General features: G+C 44.2%; 1 protein-coding gene across 7 annotated transcripts in view; it reads left to right on the forward strand.

The window, feature by feature from the left end:
• MAD1L1 (mitotic arrest deficient 1 like 1) overlaps window positions 1-25,618 on the forward strand; it is a 372,249-nt gene that overhangs the window by 185,464 nt on the left and 161,167 nt on the right. For all 7 annotated transcript variants that reach the window (XR_009726062.1, XM_061357021.1, XM_061357019.1 and 4 more), the window contains one exon: window positions 17,930-18,018. Coding sequence is in view for 6 of the 7 variants with exons in the window: in XM_061357021.1 (XP_061213005.1) it covers window positions 17,930-18,018 (89 nt within the window). In the remaining variant the exon portion in view is untranslated. The remainder of the gene's footprint in view (window positions 1-17,929; window positions 18,019-25,618) is intronic.

Genomic DNA, 25,618 nt, shown 5'->3' on the forward strand with positions numbered 1-25,618 from the left:
GAGTGCTGATGGATGTGGATATTGCTTTTCATCAGCCATTCTGCAAACAGGCTTATGGCCCTAAGCGAAATGGAATAAACACCTGTCAGGTGCTATCATGCAGTTTGCTGAGTCTTTGGTCTGCTTCTGGGATAAGCCTCGGTAGAGGTGACATCTCTGCTGCCAGCCTGAAGAGTGCTCATGGCTTTGCCACCTTCCCCAGACCACTGGAAATGAAGCAACGTGCTGTGGGGGCAGTAAATTGGCTGTTTGGATCTCACTGAGGAGTTTGATAGGCTTCCATGTATGCTTAAGGAGGCATCTTAGATGCCCTGGTAAATAATTTGTTCTTTACCCAGCAATAATTAAAACACTTGTGGGATAAATCTGATGGGAACATGGCCTCAAGAAGACAGCATCAGCATGCTCTGGGTCCTTGGGAGGAGGGGGAATTGTGAACCTAGTTCAGGGAATTGTGTCTGTGGGGATGATACGAGATGAAGGGTGGTGTGTGCTACAGGGGACACCATACAGGGCCAGGGCACAAGGTCTTGCTGGAGGAAAGGGAGATGGACTTGCACAGGCTGCACTGAGGACTCGGTGTATGACTTCATTGCTTGCCAGCTAACAGTGAGTTTACTACTGGAAGAAAAGAAAAAAAGGGAAGAAATTTAAACATCTTCAGCTAATTACAGTTGACAAGACAAAGGCAGTTTGACTTTCCAGTATTAATTAGCAAACCCAGAGTAATTAGCTTGTATAAGCACAATTCATGCATCTTTCCCTAAATGCAATTAATATTGCAAGGGAGGACGTCTCTGGGCTGGGCCTCTGTATCATTAACATCCTTTGCCCTAATTAGACACGGCCGGTAGTGGCTGGAGAAATGGGTTTGTGATTACAACCATAAAAAATCCTCTAATATTTTATATCCTTCAGGGAACTTGAACCTTGAATTTATTTTTCTGATTTAAGAAAAATTACCCTTATCATTGTGCTGTGTAATTAACAGCGAAACCTTGATTTTTCTCTCCCTCTAACCCTTCATTTATTTGTTTTGCTTTATTAATGGTTTGAGTGTGTTCCTGTTGTAAGGGAACAGTCTTCTGAGGAGTGGCAGGTACCAGAGGCACTGGTCTGATAGGGCTCAGATGATTTAGTTGTCCCACACATCTGTGGGCTTTACGTTTCTTTTATCTGCTGAAATAATGGTTTTTGTTCTGAATTGGTGTGGCTGCCCATGCACACTTCCTTCCTGCAGTTGCTGTGTGTGCATGCATGCATCTTTCTTGACCAGTTTAGCAGCACTGGAAGCTTTCTTCATCAGGGCTCCTGCTCCAACATCTTTATCTCCAGGATGTGCCAGGAGATTGCTCTCAGAGTTCACATGTGGCTCCCTGTTTTGTGGTCCAAGGATGTATCTTCTTATGGTATGTTAGTTTAATGCTCTACTGGCTGAGAGCTGAGAGCTTTCTTTCCTCCCAGCAAAATGTTGCTTGTGGAGAATGCTTTCTTGTTTGTTATATTCTTTTCCTTTCTCTCCCTGAGGGAGGGAAGCAGAAGATGTGTTAGTTTTTCTAATTTTCATTTGCCTTTTTCATATCCCGTTATAGACAGGAGGAAATTGTTTCCTCAAGCTTGCCATCCAGCAACAGCTGTGATCCCTGATCTTACATTCTGGGTCTGGAGGAGGGGGCATTCATGTCAAGAGGCATTCATTAATCCCTGAGGGAAGTCAGCTTGGTATTAAAACCGGATCACCTGTATTTTCATTGCCCTGAAGTGCTCTGGGTATCCTTTGGCTTTCATCTTCAAAAGACAGCTTGGCCCATGTGGGCTCTGAAATCTATAGACTGCTCATTGGAACAAATTATATTTCACTCTCCAACAGATTAAAAAGGATGGATATAAGAATCAGAAGAATTGCTTAGCAGAGTGGGAGGTAAAGAAGATTTGAAGTCCAAGAATGTAGCTGTCACAAAGTGAATGGCATAAATGGAGTGTCCATATAGAGGAAATAAAGATAACTTAAAACGAAATAATGAATGCCCCTTGCCTTGAGTAAAAGTGTGGGTTAGCATTCTGCAAAAAACAGGAGACCTTTACTTAACGGCAGCAGGTCAGGAATAGGTAAGGAGCCACATCATGTGTTCAGTCTGATGAAACCATCGTGGTTTGGATTAATTTAAATGCCAGTACCTACACTGGTGGGTATCAGGAAAAGTTAGGAAGATGGAAGGGAGAATGCATGAAAGAAGGAAACTGAGAACACTGTGTGTGCTGTAGTTGGGAGCTAGCTATTAACTGAAAGCAATACAGTTAATTACGAAGAGTTTGGGAAGATCACAGCAGCAGGAATACATCAAGAAGAAGAGATCCACACAGGCCATAAACCATTTGCACTGCTTTTGAAAGACACTGCTTTCTAGTGATTGCATCATACTTCCAGGCTTGTAAGAACTGTAACTTTTGGTACTTCAGAGAAATACCTGGCAAGGATCAAAATTCTGTTACACTTTACTTTTCAGATTAGAACAGTGATAATATGAAAGAAGTGAACTTCGCTATTGAAAGACTGCCCCGGGTAACTTACCAATGTAGTTTGTTTAATTCTTGGTTTAGAGTTATTAAGCACAAAGTAAGAAATACAACGGGCCAGGCATAAGAGCAAAAGTGGTGGTCATTAGTGGAAATGTACATTCTCTATATTATAATTCCATATTAAATGTGGGATTAGATTACTGAACCATGGTACTCATAAATAACAGTGAAGCTCTGCTGGAACATGTATAGAACAGGTTGGGAGGGGAAAGGAGACGACGGATCAGTGGAGGAAGTCTCCATCGATCAAAAGTGTATTTCATCATTTCTGAATTGATTTAGCAAGGTGCCAGCAAATCTCCTTCCCATCTGACAGATTTTATCCTAACACCTTATGTGAGACCAGCAAACCCAAGACAGATGAGTAGTGTGGCGCTTGCCTGAGCAGCAGCATGAACACAGCAATAGTTCCACTAAGGCAATTTTAGGGAAATACCAAGTTCTCAAATCAGATTGAAAAACATGAATCGGGTTATAAAGAGGCAGCAAAAAAGCTGATCCAGAATGAAATGATATAGTAACAGAAGACTGGAAGAGGACTTTTAGATCATAAAGTTGAGTCCTTTGGTAACTAAGGCAGTTGCAGCATATACTTCAGTTCATAAATTTATCAAGTTTGTCTTGAAACTGCTTTGGTTATTTGTGCCATTCCTATCATTGAAAGACTGCTGAGAGCTGAAATCTTCCCAAATCCAACTGAAAATATATGTGCATCTAATAGCCATTTTTTTCTTGTGCTAATGTTCTCCTTAAGCTACAGTGACTGTTCTTCCTCCCTCATATTTATGTTGTGACATATTTATAGAGAACAGTTGTTCTTCCCTAGCATTTCATTTGTCTAGGTTAAACAAATCAAGCTCTTGCAGTCTTCTCTTAAAACAGGCTCGTTGGTCTCCTCATGAATCCTGCACCTTTCTTTAAATCCCTTTCCATTTCTCTCTGTCTTCTTAAAAGATGAAGAAGCAGAGTGGTCACGTCATTCCACGCGATGTTCCAGCAGGAGCTTGTACAGAAGCATCTTCTGTAGGAGCATCTTGCACCTCTCTGTCCTGGGTAGAATTGTAAAATCAACCTTTACCCTAGGACTGCCAAGGCCACCACTAGACCGTGTCACTAAGGGCCTCATCCACATGGTTTGTGAGCACTTCCAGGGACAGTGATGCCACCACTTTCCTGGGCAGCCTGTTCCAATACCTGACCACCCTTCTGGTGAAGAAATAGAGCTCAGCTCTTCCATTACAGCCTCACGTTACCCATTTCCACTGCCTCATGGCACTGGTGTTCATCCTGTGATCAGTTCATGTGCCCAAGGCTTTGTCCTCCTCTCTAGTTTCTGACTCATGAAGACTCAGTTTGTAGGAGTCTTTTGTGGGACTTGCACTATTATATTTCAGTTCTGCTGCTGTTCCTTCACTTTTCACCTGGCTGCTTCTTTCTGATCTCTTTATGCTCCTTTGTGATAAAGCCTCCGTGCAATTGTCTGTTTATATTTTTTGACCCAAGATCTTCAGTGAATTCTGTTTGTTTTAAACACATTTTCGTGATCGATGTCTGAGGCAGCTTTTTCTCTATCAGGTTATTTACTTCAGCAGAGCCTTTTGTTGCTTGTTTGCTCTATATACACTTCACAGTGTTCATATTATCCTTTATCCTGTTAGCTTAGAAATGGGATTGTTGGAAGGAGGTGGTGAAATGCAGGAGCCATTGATGCCCTGTTTCAACTTTTCTCTCTCTGTTTTTGCTGTCGAGCTTTGGTTCTCCAGGTGGGTTAAACCCTAGAACAGGGGGATGGGAGCGCTCAGAGTTCCTCTCTTTTTCCTTTTCCAATCTCAGAGCTCTCTCACAGTGCTTGTTGTAAACAAGTACATTAAAATTAATCCTTGCTGTTCCCCATGCTGTAGGAATATAGTGAGCTCTGAGGAACAGAGGGATTATTTCTTTTCCTCCTCTTTCAGCATAGGGAATGATGAACTGCCTCAGTTGGTTGTGTTGCACCTGCTGCAATCCCCGCTCTACACACAGAACCGTGTCAACACAGGAAGCATCTATTGTGTGTGACTGGGGGCAAAGCAGAAGGGGTGGTGGTAGCTTTGGGATCATGGTAGATGAGTGCTGACAAGCTGCCTGTAGAGCGAAGAGGTGATCAGTCGCTGGCACTGCTGCACGTTAATATCTCAGTGCTATTTTAATTAGGCTGGGAGAGGAGACTCAGCGAGTCAATTCCTGTGGTTTATCTCTGTTTTAAAAATCGAGCCAGGCACATGGGATCAAACAGTACATTCCCTTCAAATTAAAAAGAAATAAACGGTCTGTTTAAAAGTCCCATTACACAAATGAACCTGCTGGTGGATCCATTAACATGAAAGTTTTATGGAACTCAGCAGCACCGTTTGGTTTCAACAGAACTGGTTTCATTTTCTCATCGGGGGTGGTAAGAGCTGACATGGGGTTAGGATTCTGAGAGGGAAGGAATGGAGCATCCTGAACTGCTGCCTTACTGCTGCTCCTGCCTTTGGGATCCCTGTGGGAAAACAGTCTGACCCAAACACAAACAGCTATTCCAGCTCAGATGCAATGCATGGACAAGGACCTGACTCTGAGCCCATCATTTGGAGCGCCCTCCATGCTATAGGTGCGGCCATAAAACCCAAACTGTACTGACAAACAGTGGCTTCTTTCTTGGCTATTCAACTTGGAAACAGGCTGCAAACTGGTAATATGCTCTCACCTTTGCATTGCAGGATTATAACTGAAGCAAGGACTGGGGAGGGAGAAGAGGTAGGGATTTTGTCTCTTCAGTTGTGAAGAGGAGGAGAAAGGTGAATCATTTTCCTGTGCAAAGGATGCTGCTGTGCTGCACTAAGAGAGGTCTTGTTGTCAGTGCTGCTGTTGTCACTGTAACATCTGAGTTACACTGAGTTACTTGGTTAAGTAAAATGTATGGGATGGGAAAATTATCAGAGGCCTTATTACAGTAGGCACAGCCTTGAGATACAAAGGCATAACTAATACACATGCAAGTACTGTGCTTTTCTAGACTAATTTGTGTTTACAGAGTCTGTGAGAAGTTTATGGGCTTGTAACTGTTGTGGTTTTGTTTTAATTGAGCTAAAATTTCCTGGAGGGTGCTCTCTGTTATGTTCAGCACTTTGAAAGATAGGGATAAATCAGATGAGAGGTCCAGGATACCCTTAGGATTCCTTAACTTCTGTTCCTTTTTTCTGCCTTGCCTAAGCAGAAGCTGTAGAAGGAACATGTGCTTCCAGTGCGTGTCCAGAAAGGGAAAAGAAGACTTGGTCTGCTGAACTGTCATGTTAGGATGGGACAAAGCAATCATTAATTTCCAATTTGCTTGTGACAAGGATGGAGACCAGTTTCCTCCTGCTTTCACAGACCTGAGGAGTTGTAGCGGCATCAGAAGGGGAGCATCCTGAGAGATCTGATCTGAGAAACACAATTCTGTAGGCGCAGCTTTTTCTGGGCAAGAGGGAGCATGTGAAGAGCTCTACCTCTACATCTACGGGGCATTGAGGGCATGTTCAGTGGATGTGCTGGTGGATCAAAGATTGCTGGATACTTTGCTTCTTGCCCAGGGCTGGCTTTGTGAGTACAGAAAGGGAGATAAAGGCTTTAAAAACCATGAGATTGTAAGACTCAGTCCTTGCACTGAGAGCCTAATCAGCCTCCTGTGTTCTATCTTCTGCTTTCAATCTTTTTGTGCCTCGGTGCCCTTAGAAGAGCTTGCTCCCAGTGGGTTTTGTGTTCGGCTGATCGGTGCTGGGTGCAGGTAGCAGTGGTGGTGGTAGGTTGGGGTCTCTCTGAGCTGCTCTGTCAGGGCAGCAGAGTCCTGCAGCAGGAGCTATGAAACCTAATTTATCCACGGAGAGAGGAGGATCATAGAGCAGAATTCTTCCTGTGACCTCTTAGTAAATAATGAATGGCCGTGCCCTACCTCTTTGGAATCGCTTAATTGAGGCTGACAACTCTTTGTTGTACTACAGGAGCTGGCTTGTCAGGAGAATTTTGACTTATTTATGAATATTTCATTAACCTCTAAAGACTGGCTGTATAAAACTGAGCTCCTGCCAGGCCCTGTCCTGTTGAGGCTGTGTTCTGTGCTAATGTCACCCACCACACATCTATTACACCTTCCTTCCCCTCCGAGCTGCACCTCGGAGTTTATTATTGGTGGCAGCAAGAACATGTTCACCAAAGGTTAGAATGCCACATTCCTGCTTTGGCACCAGAGCTGAACACACAGTATTTGAGAGGAAATTGCTTTTTGTGCTATGATTGTTTGCTGGCAACTTGAAGGGAACCGCAGGGAATAATCCTCAGAGGCTAAAATGGGCAGAGCTGTCTTGGCAGGGCCCTGTAACCTTTGCTTTTTGGCACAAGCAGAGAGATTTCCCACTTCTAATGCATTAAAAGCCTATTGCTTCTTGTTGCAGGAGGGACTCAGAATGGGTCATTTAGATAGAAAACATTAAATCTGCTCCTTAGTTTGTTCTTTGGGTAAGGGTTTGAGGAACCAGACTCCTTCAAGCATCAGCTGCTTCCTTGAAGGCAGCTGGAGGCTCTGTTGAGAGAGCTGCTGTTTTCCCATAGCTGCATCTCTTGCCTCATCCTTGTATTTCCCATCTCTGTGGGTTCAGAAACCACTCTGAGTATCAGCTGTGGTGGCCCCTGCTCACCCTCCCTCTCTGTGTCCAGAAAACAGTGCTCCAGCTGTAGTGAAATGTAAAATTGGGCTGGAGATGCAGTGGGAATGAGAGCTGCGCTTAAAAGCATGTTGACGTACAGGCTGTGGGTTGTTCCATGTGAGTTGAAGCAAGAGGATTAAGTTCAATTTTCAAGTCTCCTTTGCTGTCTTTACAGTATTAAGCAAAGATTGATTCCACTGTTTTTATGTTAGGAGACAAAGGAACAAAAATGGATGTTAGATTCCTCTTTCCTTTCACCTTTTATCTTCCTAGGTGGTCAGTAAATGCATAGGTTCTTCTGTGGCTGTTTAGTATGTGATGATTTTTCAACAAGAGAACTGATGGGGTGGGAGCAAGAGGTGGGATTTCAAGCTACCAATTGCTGATTGAACACTCTGGAAACTCCTCCAGGGTATATTTTCAGGCAACAAACTGTATTCAGACTTTGTACAGAGGAAATACGGCATCTTTGCAGATTTATTTGTTGCTGTGCCTATGAATTACAGCTGCCAGAAGACATGCTTCTAGCAAACATTCCTGCTGCTGCATGAAAGAAGTGACCTGTGTGATGCTCTTGAGAGGAGGTACTTCCATTGCATCAGTACCATGACCACACTGGACAGGGTTGCAGCACACTCAGTCCAGCACCATGACAGGTTCCCTAAGGAGACTGTTAACTGTGTTTTGCTGTTCTGACCAGGAGTAATGGGTAGGAGGTGTCTGCTGTGTAAGGCTTAATTACTCCAGAGTTTCTTCTCTCCGTGGACAGCAGCTGTTTTGCTCTCCCTGGTGGGAGGAGCTTTTGGCAGTAATTAAAGGAAACAGTCATCTACATGCTGGTGAAGGTGGTGGAGCGAGGCTGATAACAGCACAGAAGCTCTGAGCTGAATGAACATAGAAATTAGGTGATCCTTCTTCAGAATGAGCTGTTAGAGCGGAGAGAAGGGGTTTGTGTATGGAAGTGTCAAGTTTTGCTGGCACGCAGTGGTGGTGAGATCTCACAGTGGCACCTGAAAGCGCGGACAGGACAGGCTGAGAGGAAAAGATTCCTTGTTTGCTCCTTCCCCTGGGAGTAAGAGTTGGAATATGTAATTATATATGAATAAACTCAGGGTTTAAATTAACATCTCCAGTTTTCCTCTCTTGGTGGGTCTTACTGGTCTTCTTCCCCATGAACTTTCCAGTTTTGCTCATCTTGAGCTGTGAGCCAGCTTCCATCCTGCTGAATTGTCCAGCAGTGCTGGACAATGCAAGATGTGACAAACTGTCACATCTTGCACCCATCCCAGAATACTGGAAAGAAATAAATGCAGCATAAATTGGGGAACAAAGCTCAGGAAGACAGAACTGTCAGAGCTATCCTACTTTGGTACCATGTGATGACTGATTGGCATTGCATGTTACTGTTGACATGAGGTCTGTGCTGGTGTCCATGGCAGTTCCCTTCAGACCTGCTGTAGCATAAGCAGAGCATCTAAACTTCAAACAGAAGGAGAGGATCCTTCCAGAGCTAGTATATGATGTTGTATATACCACTTGTGTAAAAGGTCCCCAAGTGTTCCCCTGAAGGATTACAGGAACATTCAGGCTGGGCAAGGCTGCAGGGGTTTGCACGCCCTTTGCACCTCCAGTTTGGATATGAGGTCTTGGTTCTTAGGGCATTGCTGCAAGGTAACAGTAAAGAACTCTTTTCCTGATTTTCTCTTTTTCTCTGGAGTATTCCAGACAGGAGTTATTTGAAATGGGTCATCTGAGTGCAGGGTAGTTACCTCCAGTTAGATACTATTGCTCATCAACAATAACCTGCTGTTGCATGGGAGCACCTGTGGGTGCGGAGGTCAGCAGTTCTGCTGGACTGGGATGTGGAGATGACCAAAGGGAGGTGGATGAGTGGGGACCGTCGGCATCTGGCAGCTTTGGGTTGTGAGAAGAGACTTAAGGAGGGGCAGGAGGCAGAGTCCTGGGGCAGAGGGGTGTTGTAGGTGTTTGGAGGAGAGCTTGTTGGAAGGGCTGTGCAGGAGGAGGCTGGGGTTTGGAGGGTGTGACATGGATGCATCCTTCACCTGCTGGCATCTGGGCATGCAGCTCAGGCTTGAGAGAGCTGGGCTTGTTCAGCCTGGAGAAGAGAAAGCTCAGGGAAGACCTTATAACAATCTTCCAGTATCTAAAGGGGGCCTAAAAGAAACCTGGAGAGGGGCTTTTTACAAGGGGCATTGTCTTTAAACTGACAGAGGGGAGATATAGGTCAGCCATTAGGAAGAAAATCTTCACTGTGAGGGTGCTGAGGCGCTGGCACAGGGTGCCCAGAGAAGCTGTGGCTGCCCTATCCCTGGCAGTGCTCAAGGCCAGGTTGGACACAGGGGCTTGGAGCAGTCTGGTCTAGTGGAAGGTGTCCCTGCCCATGGCAGGGGGTTGGAACTGGATGAGCTTTAAGGTCCCTTCCAACCCAAACCAGTCTAGGATTCTATGACATGGGAACATGATAATTTTGGGACCCCCTTCTCATTGGCCCTCCTTTGCAGGACAGAGCCTTTTCCCTCCAATACCCTATACCATTGTGGTTTACATAAGGAAACCTTAGATAACCAGTTTAAATAGGGTGTCTGTGTGTTCAGTTCTTCATCTTCTAAAAGCAGAGCTGTGCTCCTTTGCAGCAGGGCTGGATTTGGCTCACTGAGCTTGTCTGGAGTTTCACTTGTGCAGCACAATGTAGAGGGGAGGTATTTGACGGAAAGCTGTGGGCTGCCTGCAGATTGGGAAGCAGAGGGGAGAGAGGTGAAAGCTCGTCAGGGCTCCCTGGGGGAGATGAATTAGTTAATGACTATGCTGTGCTTTGAAAATGCAAATGCTGTGTCAGAGCGAAGTCTGATTATAATAATCAATCTTCCTTTTGAGAGGGTGCTGGAGATGGGGAGAGGGATGAGACTGGCACTGAATTTTTAGATCTGAGTTTCTCTGCTGTTATTAAGGAAGCCTTAATGACAGCCACCACCCAAGGGGGCAGCAGAGCCAGGGAGAGGCAAAAGGGGAATTTAGGAGGAATCATCCTTGCGAGTACCGATGGCTCCTTGACAGGCTGAAGTGAGTTTTGTAATTCTATTCCTTATGATTGTCCTGCTTGTAAAGGGAGGGGTTGATGCCTGCTCCTGTGTGTGAGCTACCTCTGCTAATAGGAAAGATAGAAACTGCCTCCTAAGCAGGATCCCCTGGGAACAGGAGGGAGAGAAGGGTGGCTGCTGCAGCTGTCCAGCGGTGACAGCTCCTTCTCCCTTGGCACTGGATGCGTTTGTAGCGAGCGTTCCTGGTAATTACGCCTCTTCATTTAGGAGAGCGAGGGGGGAAAAAGGAATATAAATTTGTATATTAACTTTAGAGATTGGAAGCAGTGCAAAGCGAACCTTCTATCTGCGAGATTGTGTTTGGAAATGAAATAGAATGACATTCAGTATAAACTTGAAAAATTGCTCTCTTTTTACTGCAACAGGAGGAGGAAAGCCACAGGCCAGACTGTATTGAGAGAAGCAGAAGTCAGCCTATGTCCGTTTCCCAGTTTGCCTGTATCTACAAGAATATATATATATATATATATATGCATGAGTACATTTTTAGGAAGCTGTTTGCTGGAAGGTTGTTTCTAGCCTTGTCTTCTCAGTGATAAAAGCACACCAAGTTTGTTAGATTGGCAACTCTGATCCAGCTAGGCCATGTCTTTAAAGGTAACCAAGTGGGAAATAGATAGTTCTAAACCTCTTTTTTTATTGAATATCTGATTTTCTTTGGCTTTATTGCTTTTGATTCACAATGGCATCAAGGATTCATTTTCTCAAGGAAATGTACCAACTAATCCTGATCTGCTTAACCTGTTTCTGAATGCAAGTAGTATTTTATTTTGCAAGTATTGTCCTATTTCTTTGAAGAAGAGTGAAGTTCACTACAAAATCTGTTGAGGTTTAGATCTCTCCCTGTGTGCTTCACTGCAGATGTTTTAGGGGAACAGCCCTTCAGAATCTCATGGGGTTGGGTGTCATGGTGTAAGTCCAGTCAGTAATTCAGAGCCACGTAGTCACTCGCTCACTCCCCCCCTTCCTACCCTGCACCCCGAAGGGATGGGGAGGAGAATGGAAAGAATGTAACTCCCATGGGTTGAGATAAAAGCAGTCCAGTAACTAAGGTATAACACAAATCACTACTGCTAGCACCAGTAATAATAATGATAAGGGAAGTAACAAGGGAAGAGAATACAACCGCTCACCACCCGCCGACCGATACCCAGCCTGACCGATACATGCTCCAGCCCTTCTGGGTGACTGCCCCCAGTTTATATAGTGGGCATGATGTGCTGTGGTATGGAATACCTCTTTGGCTAGTTGTGTCAGTTGTCCTGTCTCTGCTTCCTCCCAGCTTCCCCTCCTCCCTGGCACAGCATGAGACTCAGAAAGTCCTTGGTCAGAGTAAACATTACTGAGCAGCAACTAAAACCATCGGTGTTATCAGCGCTGTTCCCAGGCTGAAAGTCAAAACCACAGCGCTGCACCAGCTACTAAGAGGGAGAAAAATGACTGCTGCTGCTGAACCCAGGACACTGGGCATCTTGAGGAGGAGATACTGCTTGTGCTGAGCAGAATGATCTGTGGCAGTACTCAGCACGGTGTCTTACACTCTTGTATTGCTGGACACCCAGATTAAACTCACTGGTGTTCGTGTGTGTTTGATTTCTGTTCTGACACCAGATTTATAAGCTTATAGATAACAGGAGGTCACCAGGCTTGCCATGGTGCCGTGTGGGAAGAGAGGCCAATAAGATCCTTAGTCACTGCCACATCCTTTGGATAGAAGCGTGAGTAGCATCACTGGTAGGGCTGGTGTATCCAAGCTCCTGGGGAGCTGTAGTTTGCCGGTTTTCAAACGTCAGCATATGGGTCATACTCAGGGTCCTGTTTCTCTGTTCTTGTCTATTTTAGTGCACACTCTTCCTTTCCAAGTCTGCTTGGTTTTCACCATTTAAATATTTATGTATTTAAATAGCTTCTGGAATTGTGTTGAGACTTGTAGTCAAACACAACCTCTCAATTCACCTTTCCATGTGGGCTTCATGCAATTCAGTTCCTATTTATCTCTGCCTTTTAAAATCAGCTCTTTTGCCGAGGAAGGCCTTTCAAAGGATGTTGCATCAGCCCATTGTTAAATAAACCTTTAGACATTTATAATGGATTCAGCATTTCCTGCTTTTCACAGTTCCAAGAATGCTGAATGACGTGCAGACACACTTCATCAGGGTAAGATTGCTGTATCAGCCCCTCACTAAAATGCACTCATTATTCAAATAATAACTCTATGTCTCCAGCATGTGTTCTGTGAAATGTGTGTACATGATGTGGGCGAATAAACCAGCCCCTTTCTTTTCAACATGCAAATCCTGTGAAATGCTTGAGATTTTGAGTCCTTTCCTACCCAAAATGAGGCACCTGAACAAGGATGTGGTCATGGTTTTGGGCAGGATGTGATAATGTTCAGAAGTTCATAAATGTAGTTTTCAAGTGGGACTGAGTTGAGGTAGAAGTTCAAGACCTGTGGTAAGTCTCATTCTGAAGATGGGCTGTGGGCAGTAGGATGCTTTGGAATGGTTTGTCTTCCTCGGTGCTGAAGCCTGCTGGAATCAAGCGTGAGGAACACCAAGTCTGTGGCATTGCAGAGGCTTGTTTTGGAGGGGACATATATGGGTCATAAATGACAAATGCTAGAAATAGACCAAGAAAATCAGCTCTCTAAAGTAAAGTTCTGTTTCTTCGAGCTGTCAGGAGATGAATCCATAATTTTATGTTTCTCCTGTCATCTCATATATCTTTAAATAATTCCTCCAGAAGAGAGAACCAGCAAGGAACATATTTCTTCCACTGCTGTGGGTGTTTGCTATGTCATTAACACTTGGAGGAGAACCACCATCTCGCAATCCTGTCCAGGCAGGTTTAAAAATAAGGCTGAAAGAAGAAGGATATTTCATTTAATAAAACCCTAGATGAAAATCCATCCATGTTCTTCCTTCCTCGCTTTCTTGGCTGGTAAATAACGATGACTTTTGGAAAAAAGCATTTGCATTTCAGCTTTTGAGGCACTTGAGTATTTGTGGAAATGGACATTCTAAACTTGCTCTATATACTGGATGTGTCCTGATCACTTCTACGGAGAGCAATGAAGCTGGACTGAAATTCATGTTTATGAGCTGAAAGAGAGTAGAAAAGGATTGAGATAAACAGGATCATTTTAGGTCGAGAGCAAGAGGCTCCATTATATTCTGAAAACATCACATAGTCAACATGTTAAGTACCTGCCTATGTGTTTTATTCCCAAGTCATGGGCTCTGACATTACTCATTATTCTCCCTTTTCTATTGTCAGAAAAGCCTTGGATAACTTAAAACCAGTATTAAAATTAGTGGCTTGGTTTCTTTTCAAGTTGCTGAAACGTTCTGTACAGTGGGGTTATTGCTGGGGGTCTGATCCTGTGTGCTATTAAGTCTCCTTAAGGCTCCTGCTCCTTAGGTCTGAAAACTTGTGCAGTTTTCAGGATAAGAGATGTCATTATTTTGGGACAATGCTCCCTTTCTGCCCTCAATACTCGTTAAAAAAGTTAAAAACATAAAAGAGAGCAAAAGGAGCCCAGCTTGACCTTGGTTGTTTGGTACTCAATGGGGGAATACAGCAGTGAGCTGTAATTTGAGCAGCCCTTTTCCTCACTCGGGATTCTGGTTTAAGGTATTCAAAGTGATGAAAGCTTAACTCAACCAGTTATATCAAATTCTTGAGAGAAATTGGAAGAATTTAGACAGCAATATTGAGTTAGTCTGAAAAGCAGAAGGAGCCTGGTGAAAGTGGCATCTGGTGAACCAGAGAGACTAGGACTGGAAATTAATTGAGGAAAAGAGATGTGATGGGAATTAGGCAGCGAAAACAGCAAGAGGAGCTTGGTTTTCCCTCTCCTTATCCCTTCCTGAGGGCAAGTGGACAGGAAGGGACAGGAAGACTTTGGGACTTCAGTGGGTTGTTTGATGTTTATCACCCGGTCCCCAGGGCTGCCCAAGAGGCTGTGTCAAAGAGAATGTTTTGGGACCCCCTCACCTCTTATGCTTCCGCATAGTGCTGAAAGTGATGTAGAAAGAACATGGGTTTGTTTTTCCCCTCTTCCTGCCTTCCTGTTGCTTATTTTCTTCCTTCAGTTCTGCTGCTTCTTTTCTCTGCTTTCTGCCTTGACCACATACACAGAACTGAGTGGAGGAGCACCTGGAGGAGCCAGCAGTGGCAGTGTCTCATGCCAGCATTATGCTGGTATGAGTGTGCCAGGTCCAACCAAAGGCTGGTGAGATCCTGTTCTGCAGGTGAAACTGGAAAGAAGAAAAAGGTTTTATCAATGGGTTCCTTATTTCTCGCTCTTTTTTGCTCTTCTTTTAGTTCTTGTTTCATGAAAGACCTGTTTGCCTGCGCTGTGCCTGCACTTTGGAAAAGCATAATTGGATCCCAACAACATGCAGCTCCATCATATCTTAAGAAACTTCCTTTTTGCCCTGGAAGAGACATGAAAAAGGTTTTTAGTACCTTCTCTGAGATTGTCAATGAGGGATGTTTCACTCACTGAAACTCTTTAACAGTTAAAGGAAACAGCATATTAATGGAATACTTAATAGCTTAACAGTTTTGCTTGCTATTTTATTTTCCATAAGCAGTGAGGTTTTTATGGCAATAATTTGCTCTGGCCCAAAGTGATGCCTTGGTCTGAACTTTAGACTCTTCAATAGTTTTAATCCTGTAGTTTTAATCCTCGTTCTGGGAATCAGGTCCATGTCAGCATGTAACTGCTGGAGCCAGTTTCATCTGTAAAGGTCTCGCTGTGCTCTCCTCCCCCTTCTCACCTCAGGCACATCAGATTTCAGTCCAGGTAGTTTTGCTGCTTGAAACCTGGGAAGACATAGAAGTACCATAAAATACCCTTCCAGTCCCTGTGCCCTTCCCTCCTCATTCTCCTTCAACAGCTCATTCGTAGAAACCCAGCAGAATCTCATCACAGCAGCACTGAGCATACCTGGCACTGATTTGTCACCGCTGGATATCAGACAAGACCTGTGCTGATGTTTTGTCACGGCAGCATTCACCGGAGCAGGCATTCATTCCCTGTCCTATCTCCTTTTCCCGTTGCACACTCCATGTTTAACTCTCTATGCTGCCATCACAGAGACCCCAAATCACACCACCAGATTACTCCCCCATCCCCTCTGTATCCCCTTTTCCCCTGTGAAGGTGGCTGTGATTTATCTCCTTGTGCCGGTGAGCAGGTGGCACTTGGGCTCAAGGCTGAGCCCGCTTAGCCAGTGATAAATAACACACTTACCAGCCCTTCCATCTTCAGATGCTGTCCACATGCGGTCCAGAAAAGCAGCACAAAACTCTTAATAGCAAACACATCCAGACTTCAGCAGGCACGGCAAACAGGAGATAGAATGAGTGTTTTCCTGCTAGAAGCAGGTTGGAATTGAAGCCTGCTCCTGGTCCCGGTACCTTTTGTTTACATTCCTGGAATTATCTAGCCTGCTTGCTTTATCCCCAGCCATCTGTGATGGGCTGAGCTGGGAGAGATAAGCTCGGTAATCAGAAAATTGAGGGAAGCATTTCTGGCTGTGATAATCTTATCAGGCAGCTAATATACATTAACATTTGTACAGCCTGATGGTGCAGGTGGGGACTTTGCTTATTTTTGCTTCCTGGATGCCTTTTGACAGAAAGGAGGAGCAGGGCTTCAGGGTACCAGGGGGAAATTTGGCTAAAGCCTCTTTTCTGTCCTCTCCTGCTCTGTCCCTGAAGGATCAGAAAGGGGAAGGAGATTAATCCAACCATATCTTTCCTGCCCTTTCCTGCTAACAGTGCTGCCATGCTCTGCCTGTCTGTTCTGGTAAGCGTGGAAGGGCAAAGAGGCAGTATGTCAAAATCTCAGTTCTGGCTGAGCAGTATGACTGCACGTGTCAGTATGCTCCTTTTCCATGTAAAACTGGGCAGTTTCTGCCAGCTTTCTGTCTCTGCAAGAAATCTGCCATTGCAATGTGATTTTGCTCTCCAGCTCTAATCCGTGCTATGGAAGGGAATGGTGTATTAATGGATTATTTCCCTGATGCTGAGCACTGAGCTCTCTGTGGTCACAAGTTTTGCATCTGTAATTGCTTATTGCTTTCCTCCTGAGTGAAAAATACTGTTTCTGTCAATGGATTTATAAGGGGAATTAGTTGCCAGGTGCTAGAAGACAGATGGCAAAAGGAAATCCAGAATGTCAAGGATGAGTGTGAGGGAGGTCTAAGCTGGGAGAAGGTGCTGGAACAGAAGTTTGAGTATCCTCTGGGTGGTTCATCTCTGCTTACGCTTCCTAATAAATCATTTTCTGAGGGTTTAGAAACAAACAAAATATGTAGTTTATCAATCTATAGAATCACAGAATCATAGAATAGCTAGGGTTGGAAAGGACCTTAAGATCATCAATTTCCAGCCCCCCTGCCATGGGCAGGGACACCTCTCTCTAAACCATATTACCCAAGGCCTCGTCCAACCTGGCCTTGAACACGGCCAGGGATGGAGCATTCACAACTTCCCTGGGCAACCCATTCCAGTGCCTCACCACTCTAACAGGAACTAACTTCTTCCTTATATCCAATCTAAACTTCCCCTCTTTAAGTTTTAACCCGTTACCCCTTGTCCTATCACTACAGTCCCTAATGAAGAGTCCATCCCCAGCATCCCTATAGGCCCCCTTCAGATACTGGAAGGCTGCTATGAGGTCTCCACGCAGCCTTCTCTTCTCCAGGTTGAACAGCCCCAACTTTCTCAGCCTGTCTTCATATGGGAGGTGCTCCAGTCCCCTGAGCATCCTCGTGGCCTCCTCTGGACTTGTTCCAACAGTTCCATGTCCTTTTTATGTTGAGGACACCAGAACTTGATAGCTGGCTTAAGGATACAGATTCCCATAAGTCAGGGAGCCTAGGAATGGGAGAGTCTGGGTAAGAAGTTTTCATGCCTGCACAGTTTTGAAGTACTTTCTTACAAGTTCCTTCCCAAACAAGGCCAGAGGCAGGAAGTATTCTTAGTTGTTTGCTCCACACGAGCTGCCTGAGTGACTGGAGCTAGAAGTGTATATTGGAAAGTGCTGGAAATATTCTCCGGCCTTTTGGATTCAGTGTACATGTCTCAAACTTGTCTTGGACAAGACAGCATAATCCTGTGGTTCATTTTTCTGGGGAGGAACTGAAACTAAATGAGGTTGAACTGTCAATACTGAATCTCAGGTAGCAGCAAGCTCCTAATACCCTACAGATAATTCTCTGCATCCCATTATCCATGGGGGACAGGTGAGGGAAATATCTGAAAGAGAAGCAGGAGCTTTGCTTAGAAACAGCTTCTGTACCTAATCTACGTTGGAAAAGATGTTGGGAAAGGCAAAAGGGCAAGGAAGCAAGGTTAAGTGAGGTCTTGACATTCAGCACATGGAGGACAGTGCTTCACATCTGCATTCTGGGAAGGGCCTGATCTGTGCAGAACATGTTCCCCTGCTCCCCTTGCTGTTTGTGTGTGCTCCTTATTACTCCTGGAGGACTTAATGCCTTCTCTCTTCTGCAGCTGGAGGTGGAGATGAAAGTCCTGAAGTCTCAAGAGTGCACAGCAGAGCAAAGTACCATCATTACCAAGGAGGAGATTGACACACTAAGGTAGGCAAAGCAAAGGGAAGACTCAGAAGATTCGGTGGTTTTCAGTTTAGCTAATGAGAAAGGAAATGCCCCCAGGCATAGTTTCACTGCTTGCTTTGGTTATTTCCATGTCATGGTAAAACACCAGGTGCTACATGTCACAGTCAGAACATACTGTCCTTGCATCTCTCAAGTAGGATGTGTTTTCCCCAAGCACACTTTTTACTTTCCCGACAGCTTTTATGGACATGAGAAATCCAGGAAGCATTAACAGAAAGCCTCAGCCCCTGATCTCTCCTGCATTTAGATACTTTATAAGCTTTTCTATCTTCTGGGAGGCTGCAGGCTCTTTTCTTTCAGTGTTTGGGGTCTCCTGGTCTCAGTTAATTCGTAAGGCTGGCTCCTGCATCACTATTCCCACTGTTGACTTTCTTTCGTGTGGAAACAGCATTGCTGTTTGTTTCTTATTTTGACCAAATCTTGACTGTAAATACAGGATCCGTTGGCATTTGTGTGAAGAGATTCAGAATCCAGCTTTTGTAATACTGATGTGCATGTAGCACTGGAGATAAAAGAGGGATGTTTCCCCTTGTGCATTGCTGTAGCTGGCAGAGGGATACCTGTTGTGATTCAGTGAAAGAGAAGTTACAAAACAGCATTTCAGCAGAGGATACATGAGCATTTACAAAAGCTACAGTGAAGCTAGACAACCTTCACATGTATTTATTAAAGCTGTTGCAGCTTCCATTCCAAAGCAGGTGACACAATAAATACTGAGCACAGAAAAGTTCATCTGATTCTGAATGTTTAATAAAGTTCCTTTTATTTAAGTTGAGCAAATCAGATCTTGACAAGCTGAGGTTTTTATTCTCAGCTGATGTAAGACTTTGGCTGGAGTTTCACTTCTTAATTCTGTTGTGTTTTCAGTTCCATCACTATGAAGCTTTACTGCCTCATAGGACTGAAAGCAAGAGTTTGCAGCAAGCAGAATCTTACAGAAGGCAGAAGTTACTGGCCTGTACGTTATGACTTTGCTCCTGTGCTTTGCCTCTGGAGCTTGTTTTATGGCTTGGAAAGCCCAGTTCTATAGCAGAGGGGAGGTGTTTGATAATAGCACATGTTCAGCTAAGCTATTCCAGTACCTTTTAGGATTGTACACCTCATCTTCAGGACTCCTGTAGTTTTCTTCAAGGTGGTTGAATAGGTGTGGAGACCCAAGGCATACATCTCCCTTTTTTATTCCATCATCTGTTTGATATCTGGTAAAGGATAGTATGCTATGTATTTTCAGGGAGATAAACCTGTCTCCATCTGCTTTTGGGCATATTTGTTTAACCTGTGCTCATTCAGGCCTTTTGTTTGCTAAGGCACACTAGACCCTCTGAAACCTGATGTTTATACTGCTGCAGAAGCATTCAGCACCTCCTCAGCACATTAAACCCGTCACTTCTGATTAATGCTGTGTCTCCATATCAGTAAAGCAAGCATCCTGTTTGCTGTCTCCTGGGAGCTGAAGGTTTTCAGAGTATTTCTCCTGTACCTCGTCCGTCTCTCCCTCCCTCCCTGGGTTGGTCTGAGCTGCAGCACCCTTTCATGTAGGAGGTGTTTAGTCTCTTTTATTTTCACCTCCAAGACTCATTATTTGGTGTTTATCTCCACTGAACAGCACTTGCCATCTATTAACTGAGCAGCTCCAGGGACAGCGTGTGGAGGGGAAAACAGCTGGATTGCCACATAGTCCAGGACCACTCTGCATTGTGGAAGTCTCTTGACAGTGGGGATAGAGATGTTTGGCTTTGCCCTGAATGAAAATGTGTTTCCTGGGCCTGCGGAAGCAGAGCTCCCAAGTATCTCCTTGTTACGGGATTGTGGTGTTTGGTTCTGCTCAAAGGTAGCCCTGAACTCCCTTAGATAATGTTTTTCTCTCTTCGTTTACAAAGAATTTCTTTGATTACTAATCTCCTCCTTTCATGAAATCGTGTCAAACCTTTCACACAAAAAGCCATTGATGGTGCACAGCTACATTCCAGTGATGAGCTGTGCACTGAAAGCTCTTTCAGCAAAGAGGCTAAGCTGCTGCAGTTGTTTCATGGTGATATTTTGTCTTTTCTTCTCTCCCTCATTTCAGTACCATGCTCTTGAGGATGGTGCTGAATGTGGATGTACAGGGGCCACAGTCCCAGGATCTAATTCCAGGCTGGTTTTTCTCTCACTGTTTACTGAACCACTTTCTTTTGTTACAGCTGATTTAACTATTTGTCCAGGCCCTGATGCTAGTCATTTAGCTACAGAGCTGTTCCAAAAGCATGGATTTCTTTGGTTTTAAGCACCCTTTTCATTGCTGAGCTCTAACAGTAAATGACTTGGTGCAAAGTGTTCTTTCTGCTGGAGAAATGGTAAACCAGTCCCTGCTCCTTTTGCTTTACTGTTTGCTACTATTACTGCTTCAGGTGTCATTTTAGACTCTCAGGAATTCAGTTCAGCTTTGCAGAATCAACTGCGTAAAGACTTTTTTCTTATGCTTCTGGACAGAAGCAGTCAGAGGGTATGGCTGGGTCTTACTGTGTGTTTTCTGGCATTTTCTGTGTGTTGGGCAAAAAAACAGGGCCAAGTTATTTCTTTACAGAGGCAGCTCTTTCTCAAAGGAGCACAAGATCAATCACTACCTTTCCCAAGGCTTTTGGGCTTCAGGAATAATGTGCTGTGGTCCATACCAGAAGACTCCTCGGGGCTCAGCTGGATGTGTCCTGTCTGTATAGCAGAGGTGAATTGGAAAGCTGTGATGAAAGAACAGAAGGGGTTTGGAGGAGAATAAAGATTAGTATGGGAAGGGATTAGGTCTGTTGTGCTTGGCCTGCTGTGTCTTTGTGGGCCTCAATGGGACTGGTTTACTCAATTTTACATAGCGGCTAAGGAGGAATGAGCAACACAAGCTCTACTATTACTTCTTCCTTCTAGAGACCACTGCCAGCAATTAATTCTGTCAGAAGGCAGGGAAGAATGTAACTTTCAAATTGGAAAGTGGGAAAAGAAATGCCACAGCTTATGAGGGAGTTATTTCCATTTCTGTAGCTTATTGTGGTCTTCAAAATCCCATTAACTTACAGTATGATGCTACTGCTGTTCTGGACTGAGCCCAGCCTCTCCAGTTAGCTGCTGTCATGAAGGAATATGAAAAAGAGAGGAAAACCAGCAGAAGCCAGCGAGGGGATTCAGTAGAGCAGGAATGGTCTGGGAGCCTCCAGGCATTTCCACATACACCCCTTGGGTTAGAAGCTTACTTCTGAAAACAAAAGCAGGAGAGACATAAAGGTGGAGAAAAATCCATATTAATCCTTTGAATCTGTATTCACCTCCTGTGAGTGAATGAGAGCTTTTAAAAACACATCTTTTGTCTCATTTTTCTTTAGTATGGAAAGTAAATTTTCAGCAAGAGACTTGAAAGACTTTATCAGTTTTTCCTCCTTCTCTTGAGAACAAAGTGCTCTTTCGTCAGCCCTTTTATAGCTTTAAATGTGAAACTCTCTCCCCAGCATCATCGTTTCTGAAGAGACAATAAAAGCTGGTGCTAATGCTGTCATTTCTCACACTTCTTGCTGCTCCCTCTGAAATCAGATTTGTTTATATTCTGCAGATCTTACGAAGAGAAAAAGTGGTTGAACTGTTGAGTTCATGCACTGGGGGGTATAGCAAAGCAGAGAGCGTTTAGGCATTAGCACCTTTTAGAGGGAAGGTGATAACTGTGCAGTAACTCCTATTCCAGAACCTATAAATAAAAGTAATATATTTAAAAAGATCTTCATTCAAGACTTAAGTGGCACGAGCTGAAGGACCTTTTCAGCTGGAACAAATCTGAACTTCTTCTTCCTGCTGTCAAACTGCAACCCCAGTAAATCCTAAATGTTTTCTGTGGATTTAGTGACTGGGGAGAGTTACAGTAATTCAGAAGAAATTCATGCCCTTGCCAATGCCCATTAGTCACACTTGCTGGAATCCTGTCTGCTCTGCTCCTAACACCATCTCAATGCCATCTGGATCCCTTAATAACGTCTTCCCAACACATACATTTTCTGCTCCATTCACTAGTTTCCTGTTCACCAATAGCTTTTTCCACATGGCCCTGTCCTCTTTGCAGATGGTTCCTCTGTGACACATGTCCTCATGGGTGATATCCACACTGCTCTCCAGGAGACCACAGAACACACATCTGAGAACATTAAAAACCAATAAAAGGTAATAAAAGGAAGTCATGGCAGGGAATTGTCATTGGTTAACTGCACTGAATAGCTCTGGACTGAGAGAGTTTTTGGGATAGTGCCTAGATGCTGTTGAAACCCTTCTTCCTTTCTAAAGTAGGAGCAGCTTTTCTGTCTGGCAGCCCTTGCTCACCATCTAAATGCTTTTTAGATAGACTAAACACACACAGTGTGATGTCTCCTGATTCTCCCAAGTGTCATTTCAGGAGACCTGAGGCTGTAGGGTTGTTTTCTTTCATTCCTTCTTCTGATGTGGGACAGTGACACATCCAGTGGAGGCAATATAGAGCTCAGTTTTTAAAGCAGGAAGATCCACAAGTTTGGGCAAACAGCAGTGAATCTGTGTGCTTGCACTAGGTTAGGTCTTGTGCAAGGCCATGGAGGTGGCTTGAATTTGTGTTGTGCCTGCGGGGCCTTCAACTCCGGATTAAGCTGTCTGTGTCTGATGTAGGAAGAGTCTTCTAGAAATGCAGAGATCTTTGCTGGAGTTTAAATATTTCCATGTTTTCCAACCCCTGTATGGAGAAGCTGGTAAATTTTCCAGGAATTAATCCAAAGTACATTTCCATGTATCATAAACCTTAAGAACAGTGTCAGTATTTCAGAAAGTTTCTTCCTGCCTTGTGCTGCAAGGCTGCTTTTAAAATGGGCACCAGCATCCATTCTGGACCAAACGTTAAGCCGGTAGATCATAGAATCATTGATTGTGTTGGGTTGGAAGGGACCTTAAAGCTCATCCAGTTCCAACCCCTGCCACGGGCAAGGACACCTTCCACTAGAGCAGCTTGCTCCAAGCCTCTGTGTCCAACCTGGCCTTGAACACTGCCAGGGATGGGGCAGTCACAGCTTCTCTGGGCAGCCTGTGCCAGTGCTTCAGCACCCTCATAGTAAAGAATTTCTTCCTTATATCTGTAACCAGATGTTTCTGTAGTTTGTGGTTTCTGTAGTTCCCGTAGCTCTTTGTGGTTCTCACATGCATTTATCTGGGATTGTTCTCCCTACCTGAAAGCTATTCCCATGTGTCACAAGTTGAGGCATGCAAATTGGTGATAAAATAGCATCACACATGTGTGAATGTCCCTGGACAGAGAGAGCATGAGGTGCGTGCAGACTGCAGCTGCCTTCGTGGATGCTGTTGCATCCAAAGCAGTGCACAGTTGGCTTTGTACCTGAATTTATGTAAATGAAAAGATTCAAGTGCCAAGCAAGTAAATATTTTTCAGTATTTGACTACTGTATCTTAACCACCAGCTGCAAATGCTTTGCTGTGTTTATATATAGATAGGATTTCCCTTGCTTCCCTCTCTTTGCCATTGGGAAGAGTTCCCCAGGGCTGGAAAGCAAAGCTGGAATAGCACAAACTGTTTGCTAATGGTTCTTAATGCTTTCCCACTGGAGATCCAGGACACTTAACAGTTTTTAAAATAGAAGAGGGAGAAGTAGTGAAGGCACTAGTCAGTCCCAAGAACCTCTCTGGTACTAAGAGGCTACAGCACTGGTCCTGGTCTTCAGCATGAAGCAAGCAGCAAGTTGTGTCTCTGAAGGTGAGCAGAGCCAAGGCAGTGTGGAAAGGCACTCGCTGTGCCTCGGTGGGCTGCCTTTCCCTGGCACACAGCCTCTGGAAAGGAGGATACCAATTATTACATCTTAAAATAGCAGGCAAAACAGCACAACAGTATAATGACTTAAACCCACCCTTGTTACAGCTCACTCAGATCTTTGTGAAGTGTCTTCTGGAGACTGTTATGAATGACTTTCAAAAGGTATCTGAAGAGGTTTGAGCTTAAACCTCCACATGCAGAGGAGTTCTGCAGGCAGATATTGGTGACATCACGACTTACTTGGGAGGTTGGATGGGGAGGAATTTGTTCTACATTAAAATTCAGCATGTGAAGTATGAAGAAAGTCCTAATGAGAGTCCTGTGTCTGGCTCTGACCTTTCGGTAGCTGCTGCACTATTGTTTCTCAGAGAAAAATTGTTGTTCTTCTTGTGTCCTGTTCTGCAATGCATTTAGAAACACGCTGTTAAAAGCATTCATTTCGGTCTGAATTTCCATTTCTTCCGACCTTTTCAGTCTCTGGCTTTTCCAGCATCCTCCATCCCCACTAGCTTTGTGTGTCTCTTCTGGAAATAATTGATGGTCTTTTTAATGTCTTGGACAATGATAAAAGCTGCTCCTTGGCATTTTAGAGGCTTCCAAGAGTAAAAAAAAAGCTGATGCTTTCTAATATATGAAAATTACCAGTAGGGGTCGGGCTTACGAATCATTTAAGCAATTCAAGCTGCCTGTTTCTAAAGGAGACATTTCCGTGCTGAATGGGTTGCGGATCAACCAGCTTCTATGGAAAAGTTTAGAACTTTTGCCCATTGAAGAGGAGAGATAACCTCTTTGTTGGACCCAAAATTTCTGGTGTGGGATGCTGGGATAGTGGCAGATGGGTGCTGGGATTTTCAGCTTAATTTAGATCGTTTACAAGTCAGTATTATCAAACAAGATGATAAATCTTTAAATGGTATTCTGGAAAAGGAATCCAATAAAATTCAGTGCAAAAATCAGTGTTAGTCTGCATTAGTTGCACAGTTAACATGTGAAGCAGCGTTAAGTACCCTGTACTTAAACGCAAAGAGAAATGTTGCACTGAATGTTCTATAATAGTATCTCCCACCAAATAAGTGATAGAGAATCAACAATCCTTTGGCCAAGGCTGATATGGTTGATAGGATATATTTGACCTTTCAAAAAGCATTGAGCCAAAGGTCAGAAAGAAACTTTACTCTGTGGAATATGAATGAAAGTTCTTTGTTGGATTAATAGGAGTATAGCAACCACTGAGAGCTGGTTGTCCAGTGTACTCTCTGCAGGGATGGCTGGTGGGTGATGCCCGTGTGAATAAAGCAAAACTGCTTTGCCAGAAGGCTCTCCTAGCTTCTAGTGCCTTGTCTCTAGGATTTCCTGAGCCAGAGATAATATGATGTCTTTTTATTCTATGAAGCTTCATGCATTTTTCTTCCATTAATTTGCTTATGTGGTACAAACTTAAACAGGGGAAGTTTAGGTTGGATATAAGGAGGAAATTCTTTCCTGTTAGGGTGGTGAGGCACTGGAATGGGTTGCCCAGGGAGGTTGTGAATGCTCCGTCCCTGGCAGTGTTCAAGGCCAGGTTGGACAAGGTCTTGGGTGATATGGTTTAGAGCGAGGTGTCCCTGCCCATGGCAGGGGGGTTGGAACTTGATGATCTTAAGGTCCTTTCCAGCCCTAACTATTCTATGATTCTATGAAACTTAAAAGATAGAAAATCAAAGAAGAAATGTTGTTGCCACAATAGGGAGGGGTTCCCACTGTTGCTGAGATGGTTTTTATTGG

Source organism: Neopsephotus bourkii, unplaced genomic scaffold, assembly GCF_033783945.1.
Source record: "Neopsephotus bourkii isolate Nb327-2 ecotype Australia unplaced genomic scaffold, CSIRO-AGI_Nbou_v1 NB_882, whole genome shotgun sequence".
Taxonomy (NCBI): Eukaryota; Metazoa; Chordata; class Aves; order Psittaciformes; family Psittacidae; genus Neopsephotus; species Neopsephotus bourkii.